At 33.4% G+C, this 26,763-nt stretch overlaps 5 protein-coding genes across 8 annotated transcripts in view; 3 read left to right on the top strand and 2 right to left on the bottom strand.

The window, feature by feature from the left end:
- Nucleotides 1-1,030, top strand: part of LOC106110881 (glutathione S-transferase 2-like) — a 5,191-nt gene extending 4,161 nt beyond the window's left edge. The window contains exon 5 of the mRNA XM_013292827.1: nt 804-1,030. Coding sequence (XP_013148281.1) covers nt 804-974 — 171 coding nt within the window. The 3' untranslated portion in view covers nt 975-1,030. The remainder of the gene's footprint in view (nt 1-803) is intronic.
- Nucleotides 1,031-2,974: 1,944 nt separating this feature from the next.
- On the bottom strand, nt 2,975-7,101 carry LOC106110879 (glutathione S-transferase 2-like). Of its 2 annotated transcripts, XM_013292824.1 has the most exons (5): nt 6,952-7,101; nt 6,611-6,741; nt 5,474-5,641; nt 4,110-4,252; nt 2,975-3,937 (listed from the first exon to the last, which is right to left on the bottom strand). In XM_013292824.1, the coding sequence occupies exons 2-5, from the start codon at nt 6,735-6,737 to the stop codon at nt 3,761-3,763; spliced, it is 615 nt and encodes a 204-aa protein (XP_013148278.1). In that variant the 5' UTR covers nt 6,738-6,741; nt 6,952-7,101; the 3' UTR covers nt 2,975-3,760. The 2 variants fall into 2 exon arrangements, with proteins under 2 accessions (XP_013148278.1, XP_013148279.1); XM_013292825.1 differs by lacking the exons at nt 6,611-6,741; nt 6,952-7,101 and adding an exon at nt 5,883-5,978.
- Nucleotides 7,102-8,295: 1,194 nt separating this feature from the next.
- On the bottom strand, nt 8,296-11,664 carry LOC106110877 (melanoma-associated antigen E1-like). Of its 2 annotated transcripts, none has more exons than XM_013292822.1 (5): nt 11,296-11,664; nt 10,950-11,121; nt 10,142-10,254; nt 9,722-9,817; nt 8,296-8,412 (listed from the first exon to the last, which is right to left on the bottom strand). In XM_013292822.1, the coding sequence occupies exons 1-5, from the start codon at nt 11,509-11,511 to the stop codon at nt 8,350-8,352; spliced, it is 660 nt and encodes a 219-aa protein (XP_013148276.1). In that variant the 5' UTR covers nt 11,512-11,664; the 3' UTR covers nt 8,296-8,349. The 2 variants fall into 2 exon arrangements, with proteins under 2 accessions (XP_013148276.1, XP_013148277.1); XM_013292823.1 differs by having other exon boundaries at nt 11,209-11,301.
- A 736-nt stretch (nt 11,665-12,400) lies between these two features.
- On the top strand, nt 12,401-23,363 carry LOC106110920 (mitochondrial 2-oxoglutarate/malate carrier protein). Of its 2 annotated transcripts, none has more exons than XM_013292877.1 (6): nt 12,401-12,620; nt 14,358-14,576; nt 16,510-16,686; nt 17,492-17,594; nt 18,632-18,750; nt 20,192-20,538. In XM_013292877.1, exons 1-6 carry the CDS (start codon nt 12,547-12,549, stop codon nt 20,373-20,375), a joined length of 876 nt encoding a protein of 291 aa, XP_013148331.1. In that variant the 5' UTR covers nt 12,401-12,546; the 3' UTR covers nt 20,376-20,538. The 2 variants fall into 2 exon arrangements, with proteins under 2 accessions (XP_013148331.1, XP_013148332.1); XM_013292878.1 differs by lacking the exon at nt 20,192-20,538 and adding an exon at nt 22,385-23,363 and having other exon boundaries at nt 12,403-12,620.
- Nucleotides 23,364-25,603: 2,240 nt separating this feature from the next.
- Nucleotides 25,604-26,760, top strand: LOC106110699 (slowpoke-binding protein-like; the record flags this gene model as incomplete). The annotated part of the gene is made up of 4 exons (XM_013292599.1): nt 25,604-25,956; nt 26,228-26,354; nt 26,508-26,579; nt 26,688-26,760. Coding segments are annotated over exons 1-4 (567 nt in total), but the record flags the coding sequence as incomplete, so codon positions are not given.
- Between the last annotated feature and the right edge of the window lie 3 nt (nt 26,761-26,763).

The raw sequence follows: 26,763 nt of genomic DNA, 5'->3' as shown, positions 1-26,763 counted from the left end.
ACATAGTCGTGGTCAAGTCAAGAGCTTGACAAAATATGTAAATACATTTTCTCAAGCTCTTCACCAAGCAGCTCAGGGGGGTCATGACCCCCATGACCCATATATTATGGGTCGAGTTATGTTTCACACGTTTATTTGAAATCAAAGAGATTCAATTATATAGAGTAGGCATTATTGAATCTTTTCTTATAATCATCTCACGCCATATATCGATGTATAGATTTGCCATTAACTGTCTATAATATTTAGTATTTGTATTTTACTTTTTGACACGGTTTAGTGTATTTTAATAAAAAAAGGGAGCTTAGCTGTTCCTGTCCGGCTTCATCCGCATGAATTTATGAAAATCTTATTGTCAAAATGACATGACATGACATGACAAACCTTAGCAATCTTTCTTTCTTGATGTTGGCAGCAACTTATGGTCTCTTTTCCACATTAGGGTTTTAACCAAAATATTTACCACTTAAGTTTAATAGCGTGAAAATATATAGCCTAAAGCATGACGTTAGTTTAGGGCTTTTTATGAAAAAAAAAATATTCAAAAATATGCTGTGATTACTGGCATCTTACGCCACAAATTAGTGTGTGTTTACGCTTTATTATATTAGTATAGAAGTATAGATACAAGGGCATGAGGTGGCACTAAACTTGACAATCGAGATAGTACCTTTCAGGGAAAGTACCGATGAATAAATTTTGCTCATTGACTCGTCTATACATTATTTTAATGTCTGTGTGAAATACTATAACTTTTTTTCCGGTGTAATTATCTAAGAATGTTCTAATTTTGTATATTTTAGTTGACCTGGGCTGATTTTATCTTCGCCGGAATATATGATGCAATCAAAATGGTTACCCAAATGCCAGAACTCGATGAGAAGTATCCGAGCTTCAAGAAACTGAAGGACACCGTGTGCGAGTTGCCTAAAGTAAAGGCATACATTGACGCAGCGCCTAAAACTGATTATTAGTTATTATACGTTATTTTATTTGTTTAAGCTATTTTTTTAATATATTAAAGTACGTTTTTTGTGTTTTATTTCATCAAAAAATATAGTCAAAAAATTTTGAAATCTATTCTATCTATGACTAAAAAAACTTTTATATTGTGTCTAAATAAGATAGATTAGTTTGATAAATGACGCATATGAAGTATCTAATTCAATTTGTATGAAGGCAAATGCATACTTAATAGACAGGTATCGTAGTGTCAAAACAAACACGCAGCGAACAATTTTTAACTATCGATATTCGGTTTAAATAATTATCGAACTCAACTAAAATTATTACTTTCTTATTCACCAATTTAGAGGATAATTCTAGTATTGATTTGTGTAGACAATTTAGCGATGACATAAATAATAGCAAAATCCAATTCGATTACATGCGGATATAGTAGTAATAAACATTTATTTACTCTCATTATTTGTTATAGTCATTAATAATTTGAGAGAACAGTGTTTTTTTTTCATAAGTTATAACTATAAATCTATCGATTCCAATTTCTAAAAGAATAAAAATCGATAAGATTCATGACTGATTTTACACAACCCATCCCTACTAAATTTGAAATGAATTGTCAAACTAATCTAAATTATTTAGACACACTATAACAAAATTATTTCAAACTCGCCCGATTATTTGCTAATCTTATCGACTTTTAAATTACTAAATTACTCGGTACTCAAATAACTTTAGCGAACTATAGTTCGTCTAAAATATACATACATGATTTTACACAACCTATCCCTACTTAATTGTCAAACTAATCACACTTAATGAGACAAACTAAAAGGATGCTTTTGTCTGTTTTTGTCGAACAAAATTCTAGACTAATATGCGGGATAAAAGGCGAAAATAGATAACCAGTAAACAGGATATTAGCCAGCATGACAGCCACTGGCACAATATGTGTCGAGCTACCCCATCTTGAACCCTTTTCTCAATTTACACATACATTTACACTCAAAATTATTTTTTTTTTGATATGTGTAAATTGTTGAGTTATTGTTCTACTGCATGGCTGACATGCTGGACGTAAGAAACCTTGCACATGTATTCCCAGCCTAGCAGAGCATGCTTTCTATCTCTGTTTTGTTAAAGAGAATGATAAAGATAGCGATATTATAATACGAGAGGTAACTCGGAATGATTCACACAAAGTAATTTACCATACGCGTCTGAAGGTCACGGGAAACGACATCTGCATTGTATTGATCAAATCATTGTATACATTTACGAGTATACGAAGGGAAAAATAGACATTTCCAATGACAGTAAAAGTACTCACACTAATGTGAACTAGCTATCACCCGTGAATCTGTCTGCGAGGAATTGCAAAAAAGTAGTGTTCCCGTGCGACTTCATCCGCATGAAATTAAGAAAAAATTATTTTATTGTTTACACATGTCAAATTATCAATTGTAAATGACATAACGGCAAAGCAATAAACCTTGCTTCCTTGATGTTGGTAGCAACTTATGGTCTCTTTCCCACATTAAGGTTTTTATCCAAAATATTAACCACCTAAGCTTAATGGCATGAAAATGTATAGCCTAAAGCGTGACGTTTTATTAAAAAAAGACCGGACTTCTTATTAAAAAATGAATTATTCAAAAATATGCTGTAATTACTGACATCTTAGGCAACAAAGAAGTGTATGTTTACGCTTTATTATATTAGTATACAGATCTGGAATTTTAAATCCAATCAACGAATCTGTTGAGCCGTTCTGAATATACCTTCAAATAACATCCATTCAAATAGACTAACGTTTATAACATTAGTAAGATGTAAAAAATTAGATGGATGTTTGTTACTAGGTATCTCCAAAACGGCTTTATAGATTTCTATATTTAGCACAGTACGAGAATACACCTTTTTTAACTTTTTTAAAACGGTTTTTTTTCTCAATTCTTCGTAAACAAAGTACCAAGTAAAAAGGTTGAGGTTATAAAATAATACAGCATTTGTTATAAAATTGTTTATTAATATAGGATACACATTTATGTTTTGTGCTTATTTTCTGCAAATCAACTTAAAATATACTTTTATTACACTTAAAATAAAACAATACAACATTTAAGACACTGACAATATCAAAACCTTTAAAAGGTGTTTACAATATGAGAATACTACAGTAGAACCTCGTTAACTCAAACCTCGGTAGCTTAAAAACCTCTATAACTTCAAAAAATAATATGTTCCCTTCCCATCAGAGCCCAAAACCTCTACAACATAGACTCTTGATAACTTAAAACCTGTATAACTTAAAATATTTTGTGTTTCCCTTGGACCTTAACTTATCGAGGTTCTTCTGTATAAAAACGACATATGACGTAAAATTAACTAACGCTTTAAAATAAATGAGTTAAAAATGAAATTTTTGTCCCTTAGGCCACCTAAGAAACAATTTAATATCATTTTATGCATTAACATTTAACTAAATGTTTTCCAATGTATATGAAAATAAAACATCCGCGCCTTAGTTTTTCCGACTTGTAGCGCCTCAGTAACAACATATTTTTTGTCTATTAATATGCTTATAATATAGTTCAACTTTTACAATACTATTTTTGGACGCGAAACTGTCTAGAAAAGTAAGGCGCAACGAGTCGCAAAAACTAAGGCGCGCTCACAACGGTTCATACCTTTACGAAAACCTGATCATCTTACTTTAATAATACATTATATTGAAAATATATTTTTTTACTTTTCAAAAAAAAGAAATAAAACACTGGTACATATAATTAACATGTTAGAAGTTGTATACGGGCTTAGGCAACTTGGAGACGTACTCCTGGACCTTGGGGAAAGAGAAGACGGTATCGTACAGCTTCTTGAAGCTCGGATACTTCTCCTCCAGGTCCGGCATCTGCAGCATCGTCTTCAGGTACAAGAAGATGCCCGCGAACACAAAGTCACCCCACGTCAGCTGACAGAAACAAACATTTAAATTATTTACGACATTGAATATTTCGATAGTAACTAAAAAAGAAGAAAAATACATAATACACTATAAAAAAAAATACCGAACCAACTGAACAAAAAAAATGAAAAAAGGTACACGTAACCGCAAAAAAATGACCTTGACCTGATGTTCTTACCTTGCCAAGTGCCAGATGACCATTGTTCTGCTTTATAATTTCATCAAGCTTGTCCAGCATTGCGGGGTAGACGTTCTTGGCAAAATCCTCGTGCTTCTTAGCTTTCGCCGCTTCGTCATTTTCATAATGCACAGTGGCCGCCTCTGTGGTAAAAACGCTTTGTTAATTACTGCACTAAAAATCATGAATAGATCACTAAGGAACGACAAAGACTCTGAGTGCGGTGATTAGTATTATAAGATCAAAACTCAAAAACCTACTATAGCCTATTAATTTGTAAGGACGGAATTTAAAAAAAACGAGTAAAAAGCGTATGTGTTCTCCCAGACTATCCTATACATCTATGCCAAATTTCATCGATATCCGTTCAGCAGTATAGGCTACAAACATCTGTCCATCCATCTAAACTTACGCATTTATAATCTTAGTAAAAACATAAGTGAACATAGGCTATAATTTTATAAAAATATATAAAAAATAAATGTCCCGCCGTGCGAAACGGAAACTAGTCACGCTATAAAATTACAATATCGCAAACACATAGCAACAACCATTATCACACAGATAATATATCTTGATACTATAAGTGTTTTGTGTAAAAACACTACAGATTGTATAAGAATGAGTCGGTCGCGGCTCCAGGCGCGCGTTATCTCTACATGCTTGAGATAACAAAGCCACTTATTGAAAAACTAGCTGTGGTCGCGCGGCTTCAGTCGCATAATATAAAAAAAAACTATATTTCAAATGTATATCTGCGAAATTTTCTGATGCAAATATCAAAATTCTAACACACAAATGACAACTAAGTCCTATAACATTTACCATTATTATAACAATTTTGTTCCTTTGCCGCTATTAGCGTGTAGTTTTCGTCCCTTTCCCTCATGACGGTTTTTTCCAATTCACTATCTAAATTAAATAGTGTGAAAATATTTAACCTATAGAGCTTTTTATCAATAAAATGATTATTCAAAAATATGTGATTGCTGATATCCTACATAACTGTGTTTACACTTTGTTATATTAGTATAGATAATTATTCTTTAATCACGTTGATAAGTAGCGACAATGACAAATTACTTGAAAAACTTGAGTTTTTACTATTATAAGACAGTAGTAAAAACCAAACAAATCACCTGATAATTATTATTCGGTTTGTAGCTTTTGTCCCTTTTTGCATTAGATTTTTTTGCATTATATGCACCACCTAAATTAAATAGCGAGGAAATAAAGCTTACAGTTGTATGGCTTTTCGTTAAAAAAAAAAATATACTGTGATTGCTGATATCCTACATAAAGAAGTGTGTGTTTACCTTTATATTAGTATATAGAAGTAAAAAGAGATGTTATAGATTACTTACTAGCTCTAATGTCATTGAGGAAGTCCACAGTCTGGTCGATGATGAGGTCTTCCTCGAGGGTGTCGCCAGCAAGGCCGTGCTTACGGCCGAGGTAGCGGCTAATGGCGATGCTCTGCGCGTACTGCTTGCCATCCACCTCCAGGATCGGCAGTTGACCGAACGTCGTTTCTGATAGCAAGGAATTAAATGTAAAATAAAACGTACTATGTTTTAACAAAATATCGTGTTGCATTTGCACGCCTTAGTTTTTACGACTTGCGGCGCCTTAGTTAATTACTCTAGGGAGATATAGATGAATCGTGTTTTGTTTCGCGTCACCGTGGGGTAGTGGTTGTCCTCACTAGAGAATCGAAAAATTAAAACATTTAAACTACTTTGAAATACTAAGATACCTATCACTAGATCTAACCTACATGGTGGCCGGCAATGTCTATGTGTTCTTCCAGACTATCCTCTACATCTATACTAAATTTCATCAAAATCTGTTCAGCAGTTTATTCATTATTCATTAAAGTCTAATAAACAACCAAACATCTAAACTTTACATTTATAACACTAGTAAAAAGTAAGATTAATTCAATTTCTCGAATACTATCATAACACTGTCCACTATCTCACTTTTAAATAAATAGTGTTTAAAAACATGAATTCCCAAGATAAGATAAACAAACAGCACTGTCAATACCATCTGTTCCTATCACAAAAAAAAGCTATAAAAAAATTAATATAATGATCGGTCACAAGTATATCTTTGTATATCCTGTGATAGTGGACTTGTTGATCGTACCACTGTACACCATTGTACCATTGTGAACAAACATACAGGACAGTCTTTGTTAACAATAATTGTTATTCAAAACCAAGTCAAGGTGATGGAAATGAATAGTATAATAAACTTACCTTTTTTATTATCTAACAGTGTTTATTATTTGGATTCAGTACAAAATATGTTGTAATCTTACTTTGTCAAAGTGTGTTAACATTTATTATTTAATGTAAGTGTACAAAATGATCCATATTTCCAAATATGTCCACAAATGTAAGTTAGTGAGGTGATATGTTTGATAAAGGTATAGAAAACAGTATTAAATTGTCTGAAATATGTACTAGTAACTACTTTATGCTATTTATACTTACTTGGTTTTAACTCCGGCCATTCCTCCATCCCGACGCGGTGGTCTTCAAACTCCTCGCCGGTGTATGTCAGCAGAAGTCGACATGACTCTCCCAGACCACGCAAATTAAAATAGTAGAATTTTGCCATTTTTCTAGTCAAAAATAAGAAAAATTTATAGATTAGTAACTAGGTTACTACCACATGGATTAAAAAAATCCTAGTTCATACGCAAAATATGTTACGAGTTAACGAAATATAAGAAACATTTTTAGATCGATCACAGCAACTAAAATCTTTTAATATCAACATAACAAAGCATACTTCCTAATAGAGACTAAAAATAAAACTAAAAAGTACTTACCGAATTTTAAAGTTTAGAACGAATTATATATTCAACCGGCTTCTAACACCGCCTATAAATACAGCTCACTCGACGATATCAGAAAAATATATGCAAATGCCGCTGTTGCCAATCAAGTTTTCTTTATATACCATACCAACTCAGATTATGGTAGGTTTTTAATTTCTAGGCATCACGATGACGTCTCACATAAAGCTGCGTTTAGACTGGTTAAGACAAAGCATAAATTATATTAAATAATAATACAACTTTTTTTCTTTATTTAAATTAAAACACTAAGTGCCTTTCGTACTAAGATATTCTGTACAACAGAATAAGATAACCACAATACATAAGTAGGGTTCTAAAGAAATATTAAAAAAAGGTCAGTTTAAAAGCAATAAAGTTATACATTTGAGGCTAAAAGCATGATAAAAAAGTTGACTAAAACTGCGCAATCTAAAAAACATTACTAAACATTATTATTTACCAATATTTACCAATAGTAATTATAAATTAGCGACAGGCGGTCGCAACAGAATTATTATAAATCAACAAATACTTGAGTATATACGAAAAACAGTTTTGTCCGTCAAGCAACAAAAGCATTTATCGTTTTCAGTGAATAAAATTAGTCAAACACTATTAGAAACCCACACACATAAACTAGTGTGTACGTAGCTTAATAATGTAGTGTTGTCATGTTTAAATATTTTTTTTAATAACAAAATGTGTAAAAACGGATAAACTATTATTTTTAATAGTTTTTGCAAAAAAAAAAAAGTGATAAACATGTAACGTTAAGTACTCGATTGCTATTATTTATTTTTAATAATGTGTCTGATATCATGCAAACATGATTTTTTACATAACTACATTTGATAATAATTTGAAGACTTGGTGTTTTGGTGCTCAAGGACGCCGGAGCCAGGACCCTAGGGCGCGCACGTCAATAGTAGCATTACAAGTTCTAAGGTTAATGTGGGCGGCTTACCGCGAGTCCTTAATGTGGCGAATGACGGTTATATTTTAGTTTAATTTCAATTTTTGATTAAAAATGTATATTTTTTATTTAATATCTGTAGGGCCGGCTCGCCTGCAATATTACGACCACATAGAAGACAGGCGTGAATTGGAAGCAGTTCCCCGCTTCGTCTGATTTTCGGACGTATCGTATCGTTTTCGCCATTGGATTTAAGCACTGGCATAAAGTTGACACAAACTGGCGCCAGTGAGGCAACACAATGCTAGACCGTGGCATTGGCCTACTGTAATGGTATATTGTAAACCAGCAATCTGACTGTTAGTCTTTTCTGATACCCAAAGCACATCACGCACACTTCCGCGTTAAAATAAAAAAACAGGTTTTAATATAAAAAAATGGTTTATTTTTATTTATTAACAAAATCATCTATAAAACTAAGTCCCTTCAGTAGCTTCCTTATATTGTTCATACCAGTGATCAGGTGTTTTATCTAAAGCCTGTGAAATACGAAGAACAATGAATTATTGTATTTTTATCAAGGGGGCGTCCATTAATTACGTGAGGTGTTTTAGGGGAGGAGGGTTCGGGTCAAATCTTACGTTGGAGAGAGGTCTTAGGTCACGGCAATCATGCAATTGTTTTTCTGATTGAAATAAAAAAAAATACACTATTTTGGCCCATTTATCCATATTGTAGAAGCTTAAGATTTAATTTTTTTCAACCGCTTGAAATTATGAAAATTTTATTTTATTGTTTACATTTGTCAAATCGTCAAAAGCAAATGTCAAAATGACATGACATGACATGACAAACCTCCTAAGGTTTCTAAAGATTCCTAAATCTTTCTTCCTTGATGTTGGCAGCAGCTTATGGTCTCTTTCCCACATTAGGGTTTTTATCCAAAATATTTACCGCCTAAGTTTAATGGTGTGATATAGCCTAAAGCGTGATCTAAGTGTAGGGCTTTTCATTAAAAAAAAATTATTCAAAAATATGGTGTAATTGCTGACATCTTAGATAACAAAGAAGTGTGTGTTTACGCTTTATTATAATAGTATAGATATAGATAGCTCAATGTAATCTGAATTTACGGTACAGTGCAGCCCGGCCTTTCTTTCGCGCCACTGTCAGCCGAACGCGCGACTCGATGAACGAGAGCGTACGAGCTGAGGGCAGCGACACACGGACAGGTTCCAAACTGCTTTGTTTATTCTTGTAAATGTTATACTCGATTCAGTGCAAGCTGCATACTCTTACTAATTTAAAATGAGTTATCAAGATTTTTTTTTTTACAATAACAATCCAACGCGTTTACGTAAGAAATTTACATTTTGAAAAATTCTCACGTGAGATTGGGGGATGGAGAAGGGCGTTGAATAAAATCTCACGACATCTCACCAGGGGGGGGGGGAATTTAAAAATAAACCTCACGTAATTTTTTTCTAAGACTCAATAAAACCAAGCTTAATTCTAATTTACTGACCGATATTACTCACAAATAATCTAGTCTTTTTAAGTAATTACTCAATATTGTATTTCCTTTATTAACCATCTTTAATGTTATTAAATCAATCTTACTAATATTATAAATGCGAAAGTTTAGATGAATGGATGTTTGTTAGAGTTTGTAGCCTAAATGGCCGAAAGGATCTAAATGAAATTTGGTGTAGATGTAGGGGGTAATCTGGAAGGACACATTGGCTATCTACTTTTGTATTTCTCAATTCCACGCGGACTGAGTCGCTCGCGAAAGCTAGTTTAGTAAAAAATGAATAAGAAAATTGAGTTTCAAAAAAGGTTTCATACCTCTGCCATTTTATTGAGTAGAAATATTTTAGGTACTTCCTCTGTGGCTCTTTTGCCCCATTCAAATACATTTCTTGCCAACTCACCGTCACCAACCTGAAATAAAACAAAAATACTCATCTATTTCCCACATTAGGGTTTTAATCCAAAATATTTACCCCTAACTTTAACGGCATGAAAATATATAGCCTAAAGCGTGACGTAGGTGTAGGGCTTTTTATTAAAAAAAGAGTTATTCGAAAACATGCTGTGATTGCTGACATCTTAGGCAACAAAGAAGTGTGTGTTTACGCTTTATTATAATATTATAGAAGTATAGATTCAAAATTCTGAATATATGAGTCAATATGTCCCAAAACTGGCGGTTAAAACATATAGCCTTTCACCCATTGATATATTATGTAAATTACAAAAACATACCTTAGTGTGAAGTAAATACATTTGTTTAGTTGTTGCACTAATGAACGATTTGCGACCAGCGTAATCATTCTCCTCCAACAGACCACACTCTGAGAGGAATTTCCACATATCATCTAAAAATAAATGTTAGCTAGTCAAGGATACTTGTTTCCTACCCTCACAATTTATAGTATTTTAACATCTTAATACATGACCACATGAAAAACACACCAAGTTATTTTTATATAAGGTAAGGATGGCAAGAGATAGTAGATGTTATGGTAAAGATGCATTGGAAGAGGTAATATTCTCTTTATGTGTCTCCTCCATTAAAGGTAAGCAACACATCTTCAATTGCAGATATGTATTGCTTACATTTATTTGTAAATTAGCTGTTGCCTGCGACTTCATCCGCCTGGTATTAGAAAACATATGAACTATATAAATATTAAAAAACTACATATTCCTCGGGAACCAGACATTTCTCGGGGATGAACCTTATCTCATGTGTACTCTAGGCTTTGTTTTATATCTGTGCCAAATTTCAGTAAGATATGTTGATCCATTGCAGAATAATCGAGTAAACATTAAAAAACATGGGAACCCTAACTACTCCTGGGATGAAAAGTAGCCTATGTGTTCTTCCAGATTATGCTTTATATCTGTGCCAAATTTCATGGACATCCGTTCAGCCATTTAGGCTACAAACACTAACAAACAATCATCCATCCTTTGTAACTTTCACATTTGTAATATTTATATGATTATATAATTGTTTGCTCTTTTGCCTTATACAAAAATAGATAGAAGTATTACTGGACTAACAAACCTTCTTTAACAGGCCCTCCTGACATAAATATGTGAATTAAACATGCAATTAATATCCTACGTTGTTGGGGATCTATAACACTTGATGACAATGATTGGCATTCATCATCAAGTACCACTATATACTGTACACCATTCTTTGCCTCAATCTGCACCAATTTGTACCCGTAAACCTGAAAAATGCAAATAGTAAAATATTATCTTTGGTAGTTGAAATTATTAAATAATAAATTTGTATACCTCACATAGTTTTTACTCACGATTAAGCCGGTCCCGAAGTATTGATTTCTAATAGCTCTATACTAAGGACCTTAAAAATATCTGTGTATATAATATTTCAAACGTACCGATTTTAGAACTTTGTTGGCCTCAACCATTACACTATTAATTTGGTTAGAAGGGGTCTCGCAGACATTTTGCAAATACTTTAAAATTTCAGTCCTTTTAATTGGTAATTTGCTTCCTTCACGAGAAAAAACGTATCGAACACATTCAACCGCAGCGCGGTCTAACGTAGTGGTATCTTCAACGGTATTTCTCCTAATTTGGCGTCTTTGCGACATTTTATATATCTTATTAAAAAAGTTGCATCAATCATAAAATCACAGATATCTACTATAAAACGTTAAATTAATGTCTTCAACGGATATTAAAAGAACAATATATATAATATTAGTGAAAAGAAAACATCAACAAACAAACAACACATTACACAGATTAAAAAAAGAGACAAAGTTTGACATTTAAAGACGATTTTCGAAATGTCATTAATGTGCGTGACATAAATGTATATCATCATCATCATCATCATCAGCCTTTGTTCGTCCACTGTTGGGCATAGGCCTTCCCCAATGCCTTCCACAGAATGCGGTCCTCCGCCTTCCACATCCAACGACTTCCCGCCGTGCGCACTAAGTCGTCAGTCCATCTGGAGGGAGGACGCCCCAAGTTCCTGGTCCCGGAAATGTATATCAGAGTAATCGAAATTATATTTTTTAACTAACAATTCCCAAATACGGCAATTTTTAGTTAAAAAATATAATTTAAGACATGTTAAAATAGTAAGCATTGTTATTACTTGTATTCAAAGGTAAAAAGACTCAAAACATTTTTAAACTTCGGTCGTTGATTTTTCTTTTATTAGAAGACTATTTAAAAAATACCACGACAGGAAATGTTTACATTTAATAGAAATTCTTTACACGTAAAACGAAAAATTTAAAATGTAAATGACAACACTATAGAAATTTACTCTATATAAATGCATTATAAAATGCATTATTGAAGCTATATTGTTTTTTTGTTTTCCAGATTATACGTTCGGTAATTCGCAATCATTTTGAAAATGTCTTTAACATTATTGATTTTTTGTTACCTGTGTGCGAAAGTTTTTATCTGTTGTCGGTTTTATTTTATTTTTTCTCTGTCTACTATGCCGAGTGTCCGAGTTGTCAATTTTTGAACTTGGGTTAAAATCTGACAGTAAATTTTTTATCAGTCAATCAAGACAAGACGATTGCATTCTAGCAAATGTTACAATAGCTCGTTTCAGCAATATTACTATATATTTAATTCTGTAAATAGTTTGTGTGCTCAAAATGCCTCCTAAAGAACCTCCGAAAGAACGATATATACCAAATGCTTTAAAATTTGCATTCGGTGGCGGTGCCGGGTACGGTTATTTTTATATTTATTTATCCCGTAACGTCCTTAAACGGATCAAAGTCCTAGTTTGGCATATTTTTAAATTATGATTAGAAATTAGCATTTGCAATTATTAATAATTTGATTTTCAAAATTGCATCTGAATTTTTATCGAAAAAAATCTGAAGTTTGTCAACGGGTGATGTTTTAATTAGCGGCATAATGTTAAACGTTTAAAATTGTTATCTTCAATATATGACCTCCAATTACCGTTTACGTTTATCCAGCCGCGATAGTTATGTAATGGGCACTATGTTACATATAATTTAAGTAAATAATCTACTTTTTTGTAATGACTCCATTGCTTTGATTCTTCTTGATAAAATATTTCTATGTAGCTATGGTTTGTATAGACATAACGTAAATTCGAAATAAAAAATATACCTGACCAGGTAAAAAAAACCTTTGCCTAATTAAAGAAAAACATAGAATTTATTTGTGCACATTAAAAAGTGATGTAATAAAGAAGTTGATCTAAAGGAAGGTCAGGGTTTCTATTTCCTTGGTTTGGCTATAAATGCCAATCATATTAATATTTTAAATGCAAGTTTGTGTGGTTGGACGCATGTTACTATGTAGGTTCAAAATAGCTTAAGTTTCCTTGCTAATATTTGGTATTGATGATAGTTTTATTCTATGTAGATAAAGTCGTGGGCTAAAGCTAGTGTGTAACAATGAAAATTTGTTATGGAAGAATGATCCCAATGTTTATTACAATGTAATGTAGAAAGTTTGTTGTTACATAACTTATTTTCAGTCTGGATTGGCATTAGTCCAGTTTCTTAGTCTGCAATTTTTGTGTAAAAATAACAATGCATCAAGTTTTTTCATTACTAACTTTTTAAACTACTCTTAGTTTTTTTTTCTGTATTAAATGTAATTTGTAACTAAATCGGTATTAATTTTATATTAACAAAATACTACATAAAGAGATTATTGAATTTGGATGTTTTATCTCTAACAAAGATAATGTTGGTTACCTCATCTCTACATAATTAAATCTTTCTCTGTCATCTAATTTACTAATTTAAAGAATAATTTTGCAAATTTTCTATTAGAATCAAATGAATGGGAATACAATATCCAATATGATTGGTATTGCAAACAGAAGGAAACCAGATTGATTGGCCCAATGGGATTAAAAACAAAACATAGTTGCCTTTATATTATTTCAGACAGTCTACTCTGTGCCAAATATACAGATTATAGCTGTTTTAATGTTACCTGTTGACAAACATCATTTAAACTTCTCATTTATATTAATATTATAAAGAGGAAAGATTTGTATATTTGTAATGTCTTGAAATAACCCAAAAACTACTGGGCTGATATTAAAAATTCTTTCACCGCTAGAAAGGTCCTTTATTTTTGAGTTACATAGGCTATATTTTTTATTTTCACGCGGGCAAAGTCGCGAGCAACAGCTAGTATTACATCTTTTAGATATTAGATATTTTAGATATGGTTGTTTGAATTTGTAGCCCAAACTGCTAGATAGATCTTGATGCAATTTGCCATAGATGTAGAGGATAGTCTGGAAGAAAACATAGGCTATTCACTTTTGTTTTATTTTTTTAAATCCACAGGGATGGGCTCGGGGCGAACGCTTGTTTATAATATTAGTGATAAAAATTACAATAAAATACAATAACAAGTCGGCCCAGCTTAAAGGTCGTTTTTTATTTTTTTATAACTTATATTGCAGAATGGCCGCCACATGTGTGGTCCAACCACTGGACTTGATCAAGACGAGGATGCAGCTTGGCGGTGGAAACTTATCTAGTTTCAAGGTGGCCAGCGAGATTATAGCCAAGGAAGGTTTCTTTGCACTCTACACCGGTCTATCGGCCGGTCTGCTCAGACAGGCCACATATACAACCTCCCGTCTTGGTGTCTACAACTGGTTGTTTGATTCATATAAGCAGTGAGTTTATCTTCCTTAATTCAAAGTAACTATAAAATATTTAGAGTAAAAGCCCATCCCACCACTGGCCGATAGAGGCTAAGGGGATTACATGTTGGATTGTTAGCAGACAATTTATAATTTGTTGGGACAGGCCTTTTATCTTTTTACAAGATCACACCACAAGTTGACTTTGGGACTTTTTTATTATTAGAATGGACTGTAAAACATTTTAAAAGCCATAAAAAATTTATTATATTTTTATGTTTTGGTAGTTATTAATGGAAGTTCAATAGGAACTATAGAAGTGTTACTGAGGAATAAAATGATTTTCATATATCTTTGTAACTTGGAACATAGATGCAGAATCAATTTTAGATTGAAAAGGTAATAGTTCATCTTATTTGGCTCATGGCCAAAAACAGATGTATAGCCAGCATAATAATTTAAAAAAATAAATAAAATCAAATGTTCTTTATAGATCCAAAACAAATTAATTTGGAACCTAACTTAGAAATAGAAATTATCAGTTGTAATTCTTTTTCATCACGGTAATAGTGCATGCTTACTTTTTTATCTTTAGTAGATAATCTGTTTAATATATCTATTCTTTTGATTATTTAATTCAAAGTGTAGTTTCTAAGGTGACTTTGATCATTTTTTTTGCTAGCAATGTGCCATAGAGAATGTAGGACAGCCTTGATTATATGCTTGGTCAATAATTACTTGTAGCCACAGTATCTTGTCACGCGCTATTCGCTGTGTCAAGGTCAAAGTTAAATTATAAATGTACAGTCGCGTATGTTCGCTGTGTACTAGTTACATGCCTTGCAACTCGAAAATAAGAAACTGCTCTAACAAGTTATCGATGTTTTGATCGTATTATAAACAGTTACCTGTGCGATACTCATTATTGTTTGGTGTAATACGCTATTGTTATAACATTCAATTTCATTGTCACGAAGTGTACGTTTTAATTGTTTTTTTTAAGTTTGCAGATTTTTCAAATTTATCTATACTATTATAATAAAGCGTAAACACACACTTCTTTGTTGCCTGTTCTTTTTCAATAAAAAGCCTTACACTTACGTCACGCTTTAGGCTATATATTTTCACGCTATTAAACTTAGGGGGTAAATATTTTGGATAAAAACCCTAATGTGGGAAAGAGACCATAAGTTGCTGCCAACATCAAGGAAGCAAGGTTGTCATCATGTCATGTCATTTTGATATTTGTAATTGATAATTTGACAAATGTAAACAACAAAATCAAATTTTCGTAATTTTATGCGGATGAAGTCTCACGGAAACGGCTAGTTTTACAATAGAATGGCGGGGTTTTAACCTTCGACCACTTGTTATACCGTACGCCTTTGACTTTTGTTGCTTTTAAATTGCACACCACGTAAGACGGCGACTGTACTTTCATACGAGCACTGTAATATGAAATCCGATATCAATGTATTTGTCTCAACATTCGTGGTAACACATTATGTAAAGATATGTATAAAGTATAAAGCATCTGATAACCGAGCGTCGACTCACGATGACTTAAGTTTAAGTGTAATCAACTTGAAATATGATGCCCTTTTGTACGTTCGATAATGCCTATTGTATGCTAAACGCACTTAAATGTCTAACTAAACATTCTCCGTTTAATAACAGCAGTTTCGTTAGGGTAGGGCGCGGTACCGCCCAGGGCGGTGGACAGAAAGGGGCGTCTGTGAATTACACATTTTTACATACGCTGATTAAGTTTGAATTTCGTGATATCACCGATCTCTATAGAGATAGATTGCTTGGAAACGACAGCTTCTGCTACCTTTCGACTTTAACGCTTCGAACTTTGATGTTACAATTAATTCTACCCCGATTATTAGTATGAATTCACCAACGCTACCATCACAACTTGATTTATGTATAGAGGTGAGTGGATGATATATTTGTGCGCCAGGAATTACGGCGGCACGCCCGGGTTCGGTATAAAGGCGGCGCTAGGCGTGGCCGCGGGCTCAGTGGGCGCCTTTGTAGGCACGCCCGCCGAGGTCGCCCTCATCCGGATGACCGCCGACGGCCGTCTGCCCAAAGAGCAGCGTAGGAACTACAAGAATGTCGTCGACGCTATCCTCAGGTAACCTATAATACCAAGGGTGTCGCAATAAACTTTTGGAGGCCTAGTTTTGGTCCTTTTTCATTTCCACCCTTTTCTTGAGAGCAAAGTATGGGAAGGAAAAGTGGATTTGATGGTGGAGGAGATGCATAGGAAGGGGAAATGTCCTCTTTATGTGCGTCTCCTTCTCCTTCAAGGGTAGGCAACGCATCTGCAATTGCGGATGTTTATAGGCAGCGGTCGCTTTCCATTTCGGTGGATTCGGGTGGCCGCTTGCTCGTTTGCCACCTTATATTATATAAAAAAAAACTACTAGCTTTTGCGCGCGACACCGTCTGTGTGGAATTGAAAAAAAAAAACAAACGCAAGTAGCCCATATGTTTTTTCAGACTATCCTCTACATCTATGCCAATTTTCTTAGATATCCGTTCAGCAGTTTAGGCTTACTTTATAGATTAGCAACATTGAATGCTTTGTATAAGACTAGCTTAGAATTAAAAAAAAAATAAAGTGAGTAGCCTATCTGTTCTTCCAGACTATCCTCTACATCCGTACGAAATTTCATCGAAATCCCTTCAGCCATTTAGACTACAAACTCTAACAAACATCCATCCATCTAAACTTTAGCATTTATGATATTAGTGAGATTTCAAAAACTAAGATGTCTACAATCCCCCATAGTAAACTCGCAAACTACTAACAGTTTTACTAACAATAAAATTCAAAATAGGCCTTGTATTATTAAAATTTAATGCTTTATATAAGAAAGATTGGTCAACATTTCGCATAGCGTTTATTAGTAGTATATGTAGTGCGCCCTGAACAGGATCATCAAGGAGGAGGGTGTGCTGAAGCTGTGGCGCGGCGCCACGCCCACCGTCATCCGCGCAATGGTCGTCAACGCGGCGCAGCTCGGCACCTACTCACAGGTACCACCCATAGGTTACCAGCAAACCACCAGCAAAGACACGGCGAAGAACACACCTCATTCAAAATTGATTAGATGAACGTACAGTCGGGGAATTTGTTGGTGACTTTAATCGTTTGAATATTTTAAAACGAAATGAGGAACAAAAACCAAGACAACGTAGCTTATTGACGAAAAACGTTGGCTGGATACATAGCTAGTTATTATTATTATACCTTCGTTTGCACTCACTATCTAATTATTTATTTGTAGGAATAAGTCGGGTTTGTCTCGCAATATACAAGGCAATTTTTCCTAAACTGGAATACGACGGATTTCCGCGACTATACTTAGGACTTACGTACAGTTGTCGACTAAAGTTGAACCTCCTTGCGTCGAGACAAACTTTGCCTCTTACAAATAATCAATTAGATCAGTGAGTGTAGTAAATAACGACATACTAATAAAAAGCAATTAGCCGTGTATCGCCGACCGTTCTATACTGTTATTCCGCATCGTCGTCTGAACGTGTACAAAACGTTCAAGTGACAAGGTGTAACACCGCCAGATTTCCTGATTGTACAAAACCGAATAAAACATGAATACGTCACTTTTTTGAGTTAATGTGGTATAAAGATTGAAGCACATTTAACATATAGATTGAGTAATCGTTAGGTCAGTTTGAAAGCGAACGCACACCTTTGACTAAACTATCGCACAACTATTGTGCGATTGTCGATTGCAACCGATTCAACTGTTTAGTTGCAACCTAAAATCAAATAGTGTCTTCCAGAGTTCATATAAGCTCATAGGACTCAACGTGAGACTAAACAGTTATACGATAGTTTAGTCATACGCTATAATGCGATTAACGCTGAGACATTGTCGATTTATGTTTATACATAACTCATAAGAAACTGTTTTTTTATTTTTTGACCGACTTCCCAAAAGAAGGAGGTACTCAATTCGTCTATGAGTTTTTTTTTTATATTTTTTTATGTGTTATTTCAAACAGATTTTTTTAATGTGTGAGTTTACAATATTTTCGATGTATCTTAGGCTCGCGAGTGGTTCGTGGGTATTGTACCTGATGGTATTCAGTTGCACTTCTGCGCCTCCATGGTGTCCGGCCTCGTCACCACCATCGCCTCTATGCCCGTCGACATCATAAAGACCAGGTCAGTGCGGGGTAGACACGACACTTCATAAACATCGCTATATAACATTCATTAACACTATATGTACATAACATTTGTAGTGATGGGTTACAACTCAAATTGATCTGCAGATCAGTGAATCGGATCACTGATTTAATTAATTTGGATATAGTTCTAATATCGTCGATTGAAAAGAAAAATGGCATTTAAAAAATAATTGTTAACAATATTAAATTGTTTAAACTATAGTGTGACTAAGCGAAAATTAAAAAAAAAAAGCGGGAGTTAAGCTGTTTTAAATTTTCGCCCGTTAACAATATTTTTAGCTTAAATAAGCGTAGCGCAGCTTCAGGTTTTCTTTCTTTTCTTAAAGTGTCTTTCATCCATATAAAAATACTAGCTGTTCCCGTGCGAATTCATGTGCATAGAATTATAAAAAAAATATTTTATTGTTTACATGTGTCAAATTATCAATTGCAAATGTCAAAATGACATAATATGATGACAAGCCATGGTAATCTTGCTTCCTTGATGTTGGCAGTAACTTATGATCTCTTTCCTACATTAGGGTTTTCATCCAAAATATTTACCCCCTAAGTTTAATGACGTGAAAAAAAATAGCCTAAAGTGTGACGTAAGTGTAGGGCTTTCTATTAAAAAGTAATTATTCAAAAATATGCTGTAATTGCTGACATCTTAGCAACAAAGAAGTGTCTGTTAACGCTTTATTATAATAGTATAGATTGTTAACAATAGACTCTTTTTATCCGATAATATTGAAAAACGCATATTTTCTATTTAATCCACGATATGTGTTTGATCTCCGAGTTACCAGAGAACTTGACATAGTTGTTAAAATACTTTGAGCCGTGAGTTGCAGCTCGATTATACAGACTTGACAGATCTTTGTACAGTGCATAGATTTGTACATTGTAGATTTACATGTCTAATTACAGTTCGTCTATCAAGTTATTTGTCTATTTCTACGTAGAATTGCTATATATATTTCTATTGATATACAAATCTTATCCTATTTGTAAAATAGATTTTACTAGCTTTAATCCGAGACTCCGTTCGCGTGGAATAAAAAAAATTCTGTAGCTATGTGTTCTTTCAGATTATTACGTACATCTGTACTAAATTTCATCGAAATTTGTTCAGCTGTTCAGACTACAAAGTCTTACAAACATCTTTCAAATTGTTGTAAATTTTTCATTATATAGTAGTACCTCGATAACTTAAAAACCTCTGTAACTTTAAAAAAATAATATGTTTCCTTCCCATCAGAGCCCAAAACCTCTATAACAAAGACCCTTGATAACTTTAAACCTCTACAACTTAAAGTATTTTGTGTTTCCCTTGGACTTTAACTTATCGAGGTTCTACTGTAGTTGCGTCATATAGTTTGTAGTTAGAGAATTACTTTGAAGAAATTTAGTTTCTACAAAGTTTGCCATTGCAGGATACAAAATGCCGCAAAAGGTGAGAGTCAAATGGGAATCGTCACTAATTTGTTGGCTAAAGAGGGCGTGTTGTCGTTATGGAAGGGCTTCCTCCCTTATTACACGCGGCTCGGCCCCCACACCGTACTCACGTTTATATTCCTCGAACAGTTTAACTCTGCCTACCTCAGATATGCATCGTAAATATATCGCTTTACACTACGCACAATAAATGACTTAAAAATTTACTAAAGCGTCGCCAAGTTAGGGATGGGAGCTGTTCCCAAAGAATTCTGACAAATGACACAATTCGACAACAAAATGAGAATATCTTCAATCTGTTATAGAAATATGTTCAGTAGACACGCACTTTCGAATTAAATAATTCTTCTATTTACCTACCCCTTTTAGTTATCGCTTGGCGATGTTTTTGTTACTAAATAAATTATATATTTTATCATATTAATAGAAATAATTAAAAAAAAATAGTAAAATGACAGCACAAGCTGGATAAGAGACTAACTTTTTATTTCATAACGCACTATAAATATATTTTTTTAACAAAATTTACCATAAAAATTTGCATAGAGTAATAATTTCTTCAGCCGTTATACTTGAAATAAACGTATTTAAGGCCTTTCAAATTTATTTTATAAATTCAAATTGAGGTCTAAATAACGGAGTGAAATTGTATTTAGAAAATTATACAGCGTAGATAGGATTCTTGGTATTTCCTATAGAGCCGCTAAAAATGTTTTGTTTTACAAAATTATCCCCTAATGTTTATAAGTAAAACGGTGAAGTTTAAAAAAAGTATTTTTTTATAAAATATGCACAAAATTACAACGTTCCGAATCTATCTTTGACGTATTTAAAATGTTTAAAGCTCGTAACACACGTTCTGTGAACTGAACAGTGAATTGTACAGTTAAAATTGAATGAGAATTGTCTATCGAATATTTGAGGGGTAAAACAAATAAGTTTCTGTACAATTTTGTAATTTTTAAACTATGTATACCAAATTACTTGGTTGATAAAATTTAGTATGACAAGTTTAAACAATTAAAATCTGGACATGTTTGTGTTGCTTCTATACTCAAATGTTTATGATATTAGTAACTTTTGGAACCTCGTTTATATTTTATGGGATACGTTGATATATTTTTTAAACAACTTTTTAATGGTGTTACGATAGACTTCTCAAGCCCTCTGTACCGTTAATACCTACATTATGCAGACACGTCAGCTTTTACTGAATACTATTCAGTGAACGGAACGTGTGTAGATGGCTTTACATAAAAAAGTTTAGGCTTTTTACTAACAAATTCTTAAATACAAAGTTATAGCTTGTATTTTGTCATTTATTTTAATTTAGTTTTATTAATTTATAATCTGTGGCTTTTAAGAAATTACTGTTTTATTTATATGAAATAATTCCAATATTTCCTGTGATTTTGTAATATAATTAATTTATTGTGAAAGTAAAAATAATTGGTATTTATATCGGTTTCGAAGAGTTTTAAAAGAAATAACTAATATTGTAAAGAAAGGCTAAAACTTTGTCTTTTGTACGGATAGCAAATGTTTTTATTATTTTTTATGATTTGTTACTGCTGTAGCTAGATGGCGTTGATAATAAAAATCGTTAAAACCGTTTTTTTCTTTGATTTAGTTAGTTTTTTAAAAACAAGGGATAATAAGTGACTATGGAAAGTGCAGACAACTATTTAAAAAAATATATAAATTATGGTCTAATTTTGACTTGTTGTATAGATATCATTCGATGATTTTTTAAAATTATCACAAATTGTAAAATAAAATGCTTAGATCGTAGATACATATAAATACACAGGTGATTGTTTGGAAATGATAGGTTTTATTAGTTCGCAAACTTCACCGCGACCAACCGTAATTATCAGCGCCAAAATGGCGAAAATCAAGTAGACAAAGTACCAATAAGTATAGCCTATCCATTTATAGTTATCAGTGGTAAAGACCGATGACTATATGACCCGGAAAACACACTAGCGCCTTTTGTCAATGTCAAATGTAACAAAATCAATTTCGTACTGTAGCTGTCATGTCATATTTTTTCTTTTATGCTATATTCTATGATTAAATAGGTTTTATATATTTTTTGACAGAATTATTCGATAGCAGCGCTTCGTATTGAGCAAGAATATATTTTTTTAGTATAGTATTTTTCTTTCCAGAATTCAAAACGCTGCCAAAGGTCAAAGTCAGTTGTCCGTGGTGACCTCCATCTTGCGCAACGAAGGCGTGTTCTCCCTCTGGAAGGGCTTCCTGCCATACTACACCCGCCTCGGGCCACACACCGTACTCACATTCATATTCCTTGAACAGCTCAATACTGTTTACTTCAAATTTTATTAGGACAAAACTGAAACTGAATGTCGCAAATCACACTAAAATCTTAAAAAATATATCAGAAAAATAACAAAAAGTCATCTTAGTCTTTGGCTATAGAAGTGATATTTACTCTTTGTCAAATTATCAAAGATTAAATATCACTTTGAATTCAGAAGTTCAAAATATTAATTAGTCTTTGAAATAATTTTGACAAGTAAGCGACATTCGGCCTTTTTTCAATAAACTTAAAGTATATTTTTGTACAACAAACAGATACTGATAGTTTTAAAAGATTTTATATCGAAGTTTATAAGGTATCGAATACCACTGCTCCAAAGTAAAGTGTTTTACATAATGTAAGTAAACGTAAGATTATATTATGTATAAATTACAAACAAAACAATTTAACTCGAGTATACCATATGCAAATAACATCCTTGCAAGTGTTAAAATTTAGATTCAGTATTTTCTGTTTCGCTTTTACGTAGACGCTTTTATATAGAAAAGTTTCTGCTACAATTTTAGTAAATAACAAAGATCTTACATACATAGACAGAAATTGATAATTTTTAGTATTTTCTTCTTTTTTGTGAGAGACTTGGCATTGGTATTTTTGTGTGAAGAATGTTTTGCTTTAGAAAAAGATATATAAAATAATTCCATTTATGTATGTAATTCTTTGAAAACTAGTTGCTATTAATGTACAATAGTTTTAGTTCCTATGTTGCCATAAAGATTTAACAGCAAAAAATACGCTCAAAAGTGAAAAAATGCTATAATTATTGAAACTGACAAAATGAATTAAAAAAACACATTTTTTTTAATGTTATTTTTTTAAATAATAAATAATGAATATTTATAATTAATTTATTCGTTAAACGAAGTTAAAAAGTTCTATTGTTTTTTATTTATGGTCTTTGTGGTTCTTTGTTTGATCTGTGGTCGTTTATTTTTGGCGCGATGTCATATTGTATTTGTAAAATTCCATCTAACTAAACGCAACATGTGATATAATAGTTTATTGAATTTGATAAAGCTATATTTTTATAGAGGCAGTTTTATTTTTTATTTGTGACTAATTTTAGCGAGAGAATATTGTTAATAAAGTCTTTGTTAATGTTTGTTTATTATTTTACTACCTATACAAATTTAAAACGAGGAAAAAGTAATAAAAAAGATACTTCAGTGACAACCAAGTTGAAGAAAAAATGCTTTTTGACATGCTTTAGAAGAAACTCTAAGAGCTTGTCCCACCCCTGGCTGATAGAAGCTCAGCTAAAAAGTGTTGTCACTGTCAGATAGAGTACCAAATTCCGATGTTTCCATCATATATTTTATAAGTTGATTTGTTATCTGATTATTTACAAAAAATGTGGAACAGGCTCTTATACTTGGACTATATAATTTGGTGGAAAAAATAAGTACGAAAAGGCGTTGCCAGCCGCTAGCTCTAAGGAGAGGGTCATTTTAAAAATTAGTAAAAACTTATTTACAAGTAATGTTAGAGTTCTCTATGTGGATTTTAAGCATTTAATTACTTTGAACAAGTTTTATATGTTACCTGGCGATGCTGAAAGGATGCATAGGTTTTAGAAATAATCAGTTACAAGATCACAAATGAAGGCAACGCAATTAATCAGAATAACATGTTTACAAAACCACCCGCGTCTTAGACTAATACAGTTTATGACACCGGTAATCGCGTTAAACGTAACGGCGCGCATTTACCTGGTCGTCTATGTCATCAGTAAATCGTAAACATCGCCTGTTAATTCGATTAAGCAACATCAACAGTGGCCTATAGACAGCAACTTTAATGCACGGAAAATGACCGTAAATAAATATCATCATCCAATATGCAAATTAGGACAAAACTCAAAAGACGCCATAAACAATTTACCGTAGTTTTTATACTAGGTGGCAATCAAGCGGCCACCTGAATCTACCGTAATGGCGAAGCCACCGCTGCTCATAAACATCCGCAACTGCAGATGCGTTGCCTACCTTTAATCGACTAAGAAGACTCACATAAACAGGATATTTCCTCTTCTAATGCCTTCGGCGTAAAATCCACTTTTACTTCCCATCCTATCCTTTTAAGAAAAGGTGGAATGGAAAAGGAACTAAAGGCCTCCGGCACCATACGCATCAGACGAAACGCAGAATTGTTCCCACTTCACGCCTGTCTTCTCTGTGGTCGTGGTTGCACCGGCCGAGCCGACCCATTCCTTCGAAGATGTTAAAGCGGGCTCTACCACTGTCAAATTTAGTCGTTTCGTAGTTTCAATTTCGTCGTAACGTTTAAAATCGGCGCTATTCGTTTTTCAAGGCGAGTTTTCATGCGTACAAATCCCAGTACCATTGAAGCCGTACTAAGGAACGAGAATTGACAATGAACTGTAATAAAATATATTTAAACTTTCAAGGTTAGTAAAAAAGAAGTCTAAATAATTTGTCCTTCGATTGGAATTATAGTTAATATAATTTTTTTTAATATCACTGGACAACAAACAGAGGAGTAACCATAAAAAATAAGAGGTTCTTTTGTATGACTGTGTTTAAATCTGTACATCGTTACATTCAAAACAAAACTATCAACAAGTCTTAGTATAAGGGTCTTACCATGAAAAACTATTTCAAATACATTTTAATGTAAACGTTCATGAACTCTTTTATAGCGCGCAGCGCGGAATTTTGAAAAATCATTGCTATTGAAAAATTATTACGCGTAAGCTTACGAAATATGATCATGACCAATAAATAGTGAATTACTTATATCGTAGTGTGAACGTATTTATGATGAAACACATTACGTTGACGCCCAAGTGGTTGTCAGAGTTAGCTTACGTATTTAAACAGTCTCTAACTATATTTTTGGTAAATCTAATCCAGTCATACAAAACAAACAAATCAAGTTTACATAGTATGTCTTCGTCTTCGCAACTGAATGATACTTGAGGGGTTTCAATTAGTCGGAACACGAGCAGACACGATCGACCGCTCATATAGCGCAAACTCTACCAGCCACAACATTGTTCCAACTTAATTGTGAAAAAAAAACATTCATCGCATTATTAGTATAAAAAATTGCGTTTAATTAAAAGAATATAATACTATTTAATGGTATACATAATCAAGAAATTAAAACTATATGTGGTAAGGAATTATAAGATGTTCAATTTGTACCAGCATTTGAAGGCTAACGCGGAAGGTAGAGACAAAGAGTCGGAGACTACAGGACACGATAGATTCTACCAGGAGCGCTCGAGGTCCAGTTACAGAAAGAAGAAGAAGAGAGTAGCGTGTCGCAGGGCGCAGTCGGCTGCGGAACTCAATCCTCAATCTATAGCTGCAGCACAGAAGAGGAATGCTTTCAAAATGAGGTCCGTGTCTACTGATAGAGATGAGAGTGAAGGTATGAGTATTTTATTCTACTTCCGTTGTTTTGGCGCACCGGGTTTTCGTCCTCCAAATAACTTTATCATCTGTCATCTCAGTCATACCCTATTTGATCATGTCACCTTTCACGCAATCCATCTCTTTCTATGTCTACTTCTACCGGTGTGACATACTTATAACTAAGGTCCGTCTTGTTACATCCTTTTTAACTTTCCATATAAATATATTAGGCAATACCGCTGTGATATCACAATTTTCACAAAAAATATACATGTGTACTAAAACAGAAGAGAACTCTGAGCGGACGCCGCTGGTTGCGCAGAAGATTGACTCGCTTGCAAAACTGCTGTTCAACAAGTCGCTGATCGGAGGCTCCGGCAAGTCCTCACCCTCTGAGCCTACTTCCTCCCCCAAGTGAGTTACGCCCTTTAGTTTCACTTGCCTTCTGCATTTACAGATTCGCATGATTTAATTCTAAGTTCCTATGAATATATCAAATACTAAGCACGCACATTGCTGACTCGAGCTCTAAATCCAAGACATAAATATTATCATTTATTTTCACAGGACAGTTGAGGCATCGTTTGAGAGTTCTGTTGCACTGGCGATATGTTCGGAGTACCTCTCACAGACTTCTAGGTAAACAATAATATACATACACACTGCACCTTTCAACCTTTTAAAGAAATAACCAAACTAACAAAATAGAAAAATTATTTTTGTAGTAAATTTTTGAGTCTTCTTTAGGTACGAATTCAAAACTCATCTAGGTGCGATTGGGTCTCGACCGTACAAGCACTGGTTCATTATATACGACAACTCA

The sequence above is a fragment of the Papilio polytes genome, unplaced genomic scaffold, assembly GCF_000836215.1.
Source record: "Papilio polytes unplaced genomic scaffold, Ppol_1.0 DF824191.1, whole genome shotgun sequence".
Taxonomy (NCBI): Eukaryota; Metazoa; Arthropoda; class Insecta; order Lepidoptera; family Papilionidae; genus Papilio; species Papilio polytes.
This window is presented reverse-complemented; position numbering and strand designations above follow the sequence as displayed.

Coding starts and splice junctions, on each gene's coding strand:
- LOC106110877 (XM_013292822.1), bottom strand. CDS start 11,511: ATGTCGCAAAGACGCCAAATTAGGAGAAATACCGTTGAAGATACCACT. Junction 11,122..11,295: donor CCAACAAAGTTCTAAAATCG/GTACGTTTGAAA, acceptor TGCATTTTTCAG/GTTTACGGGTACAAATTGGT. Junction 9,818..10,141: donor TGTATTTACTTCACACTAAG/GTATGTTTTTGT, acceptor GTTTTATTTCAG/GTTGGTGACGGTGAGTTGGC.
- LOC106110920 (XM_013292877.1), top strand. CDS start 12,547: ATGCCTCCTAAAGAACCTCCGAAAGAACGATATATACCAAATGCTTTA. Junction 14,577..16,509: donor TTGTTTGATTCATATAAGCA/GTGAGTTTATCT, acceptor TTTGTGCGCCAG/GAATTACGGCGGCACGCCCG. Junction 16,687..17,491: donor GTCGTCGACGCTATCCTCAG/GTAACCTATAAT, acceptor CGCCCTGAACAG/GATCATCAAGGAGGAGGGTG.
- LOC106110879 (XM_013292824.1), bottom strand. CDS start 6,737: ATGGCAAAATTCTACTATTTTAATTTGCGTGGTCTGGGAGAGTCATGT. Junction 5,642..6,610: donor ATGGCCGGAGTTAAAACCAA/GTAAGTATAAAT, acceptor CCTTGCTATCAG/AAACGACGTTCGGTCAACTG. Junction 3,938..4,109: donor GTCATCTGGCACTTGGCAAG/GTAAGAACATCA, acceptor TGTTTCTGTCAG/CTGACGTGGGGTGACTTTGT.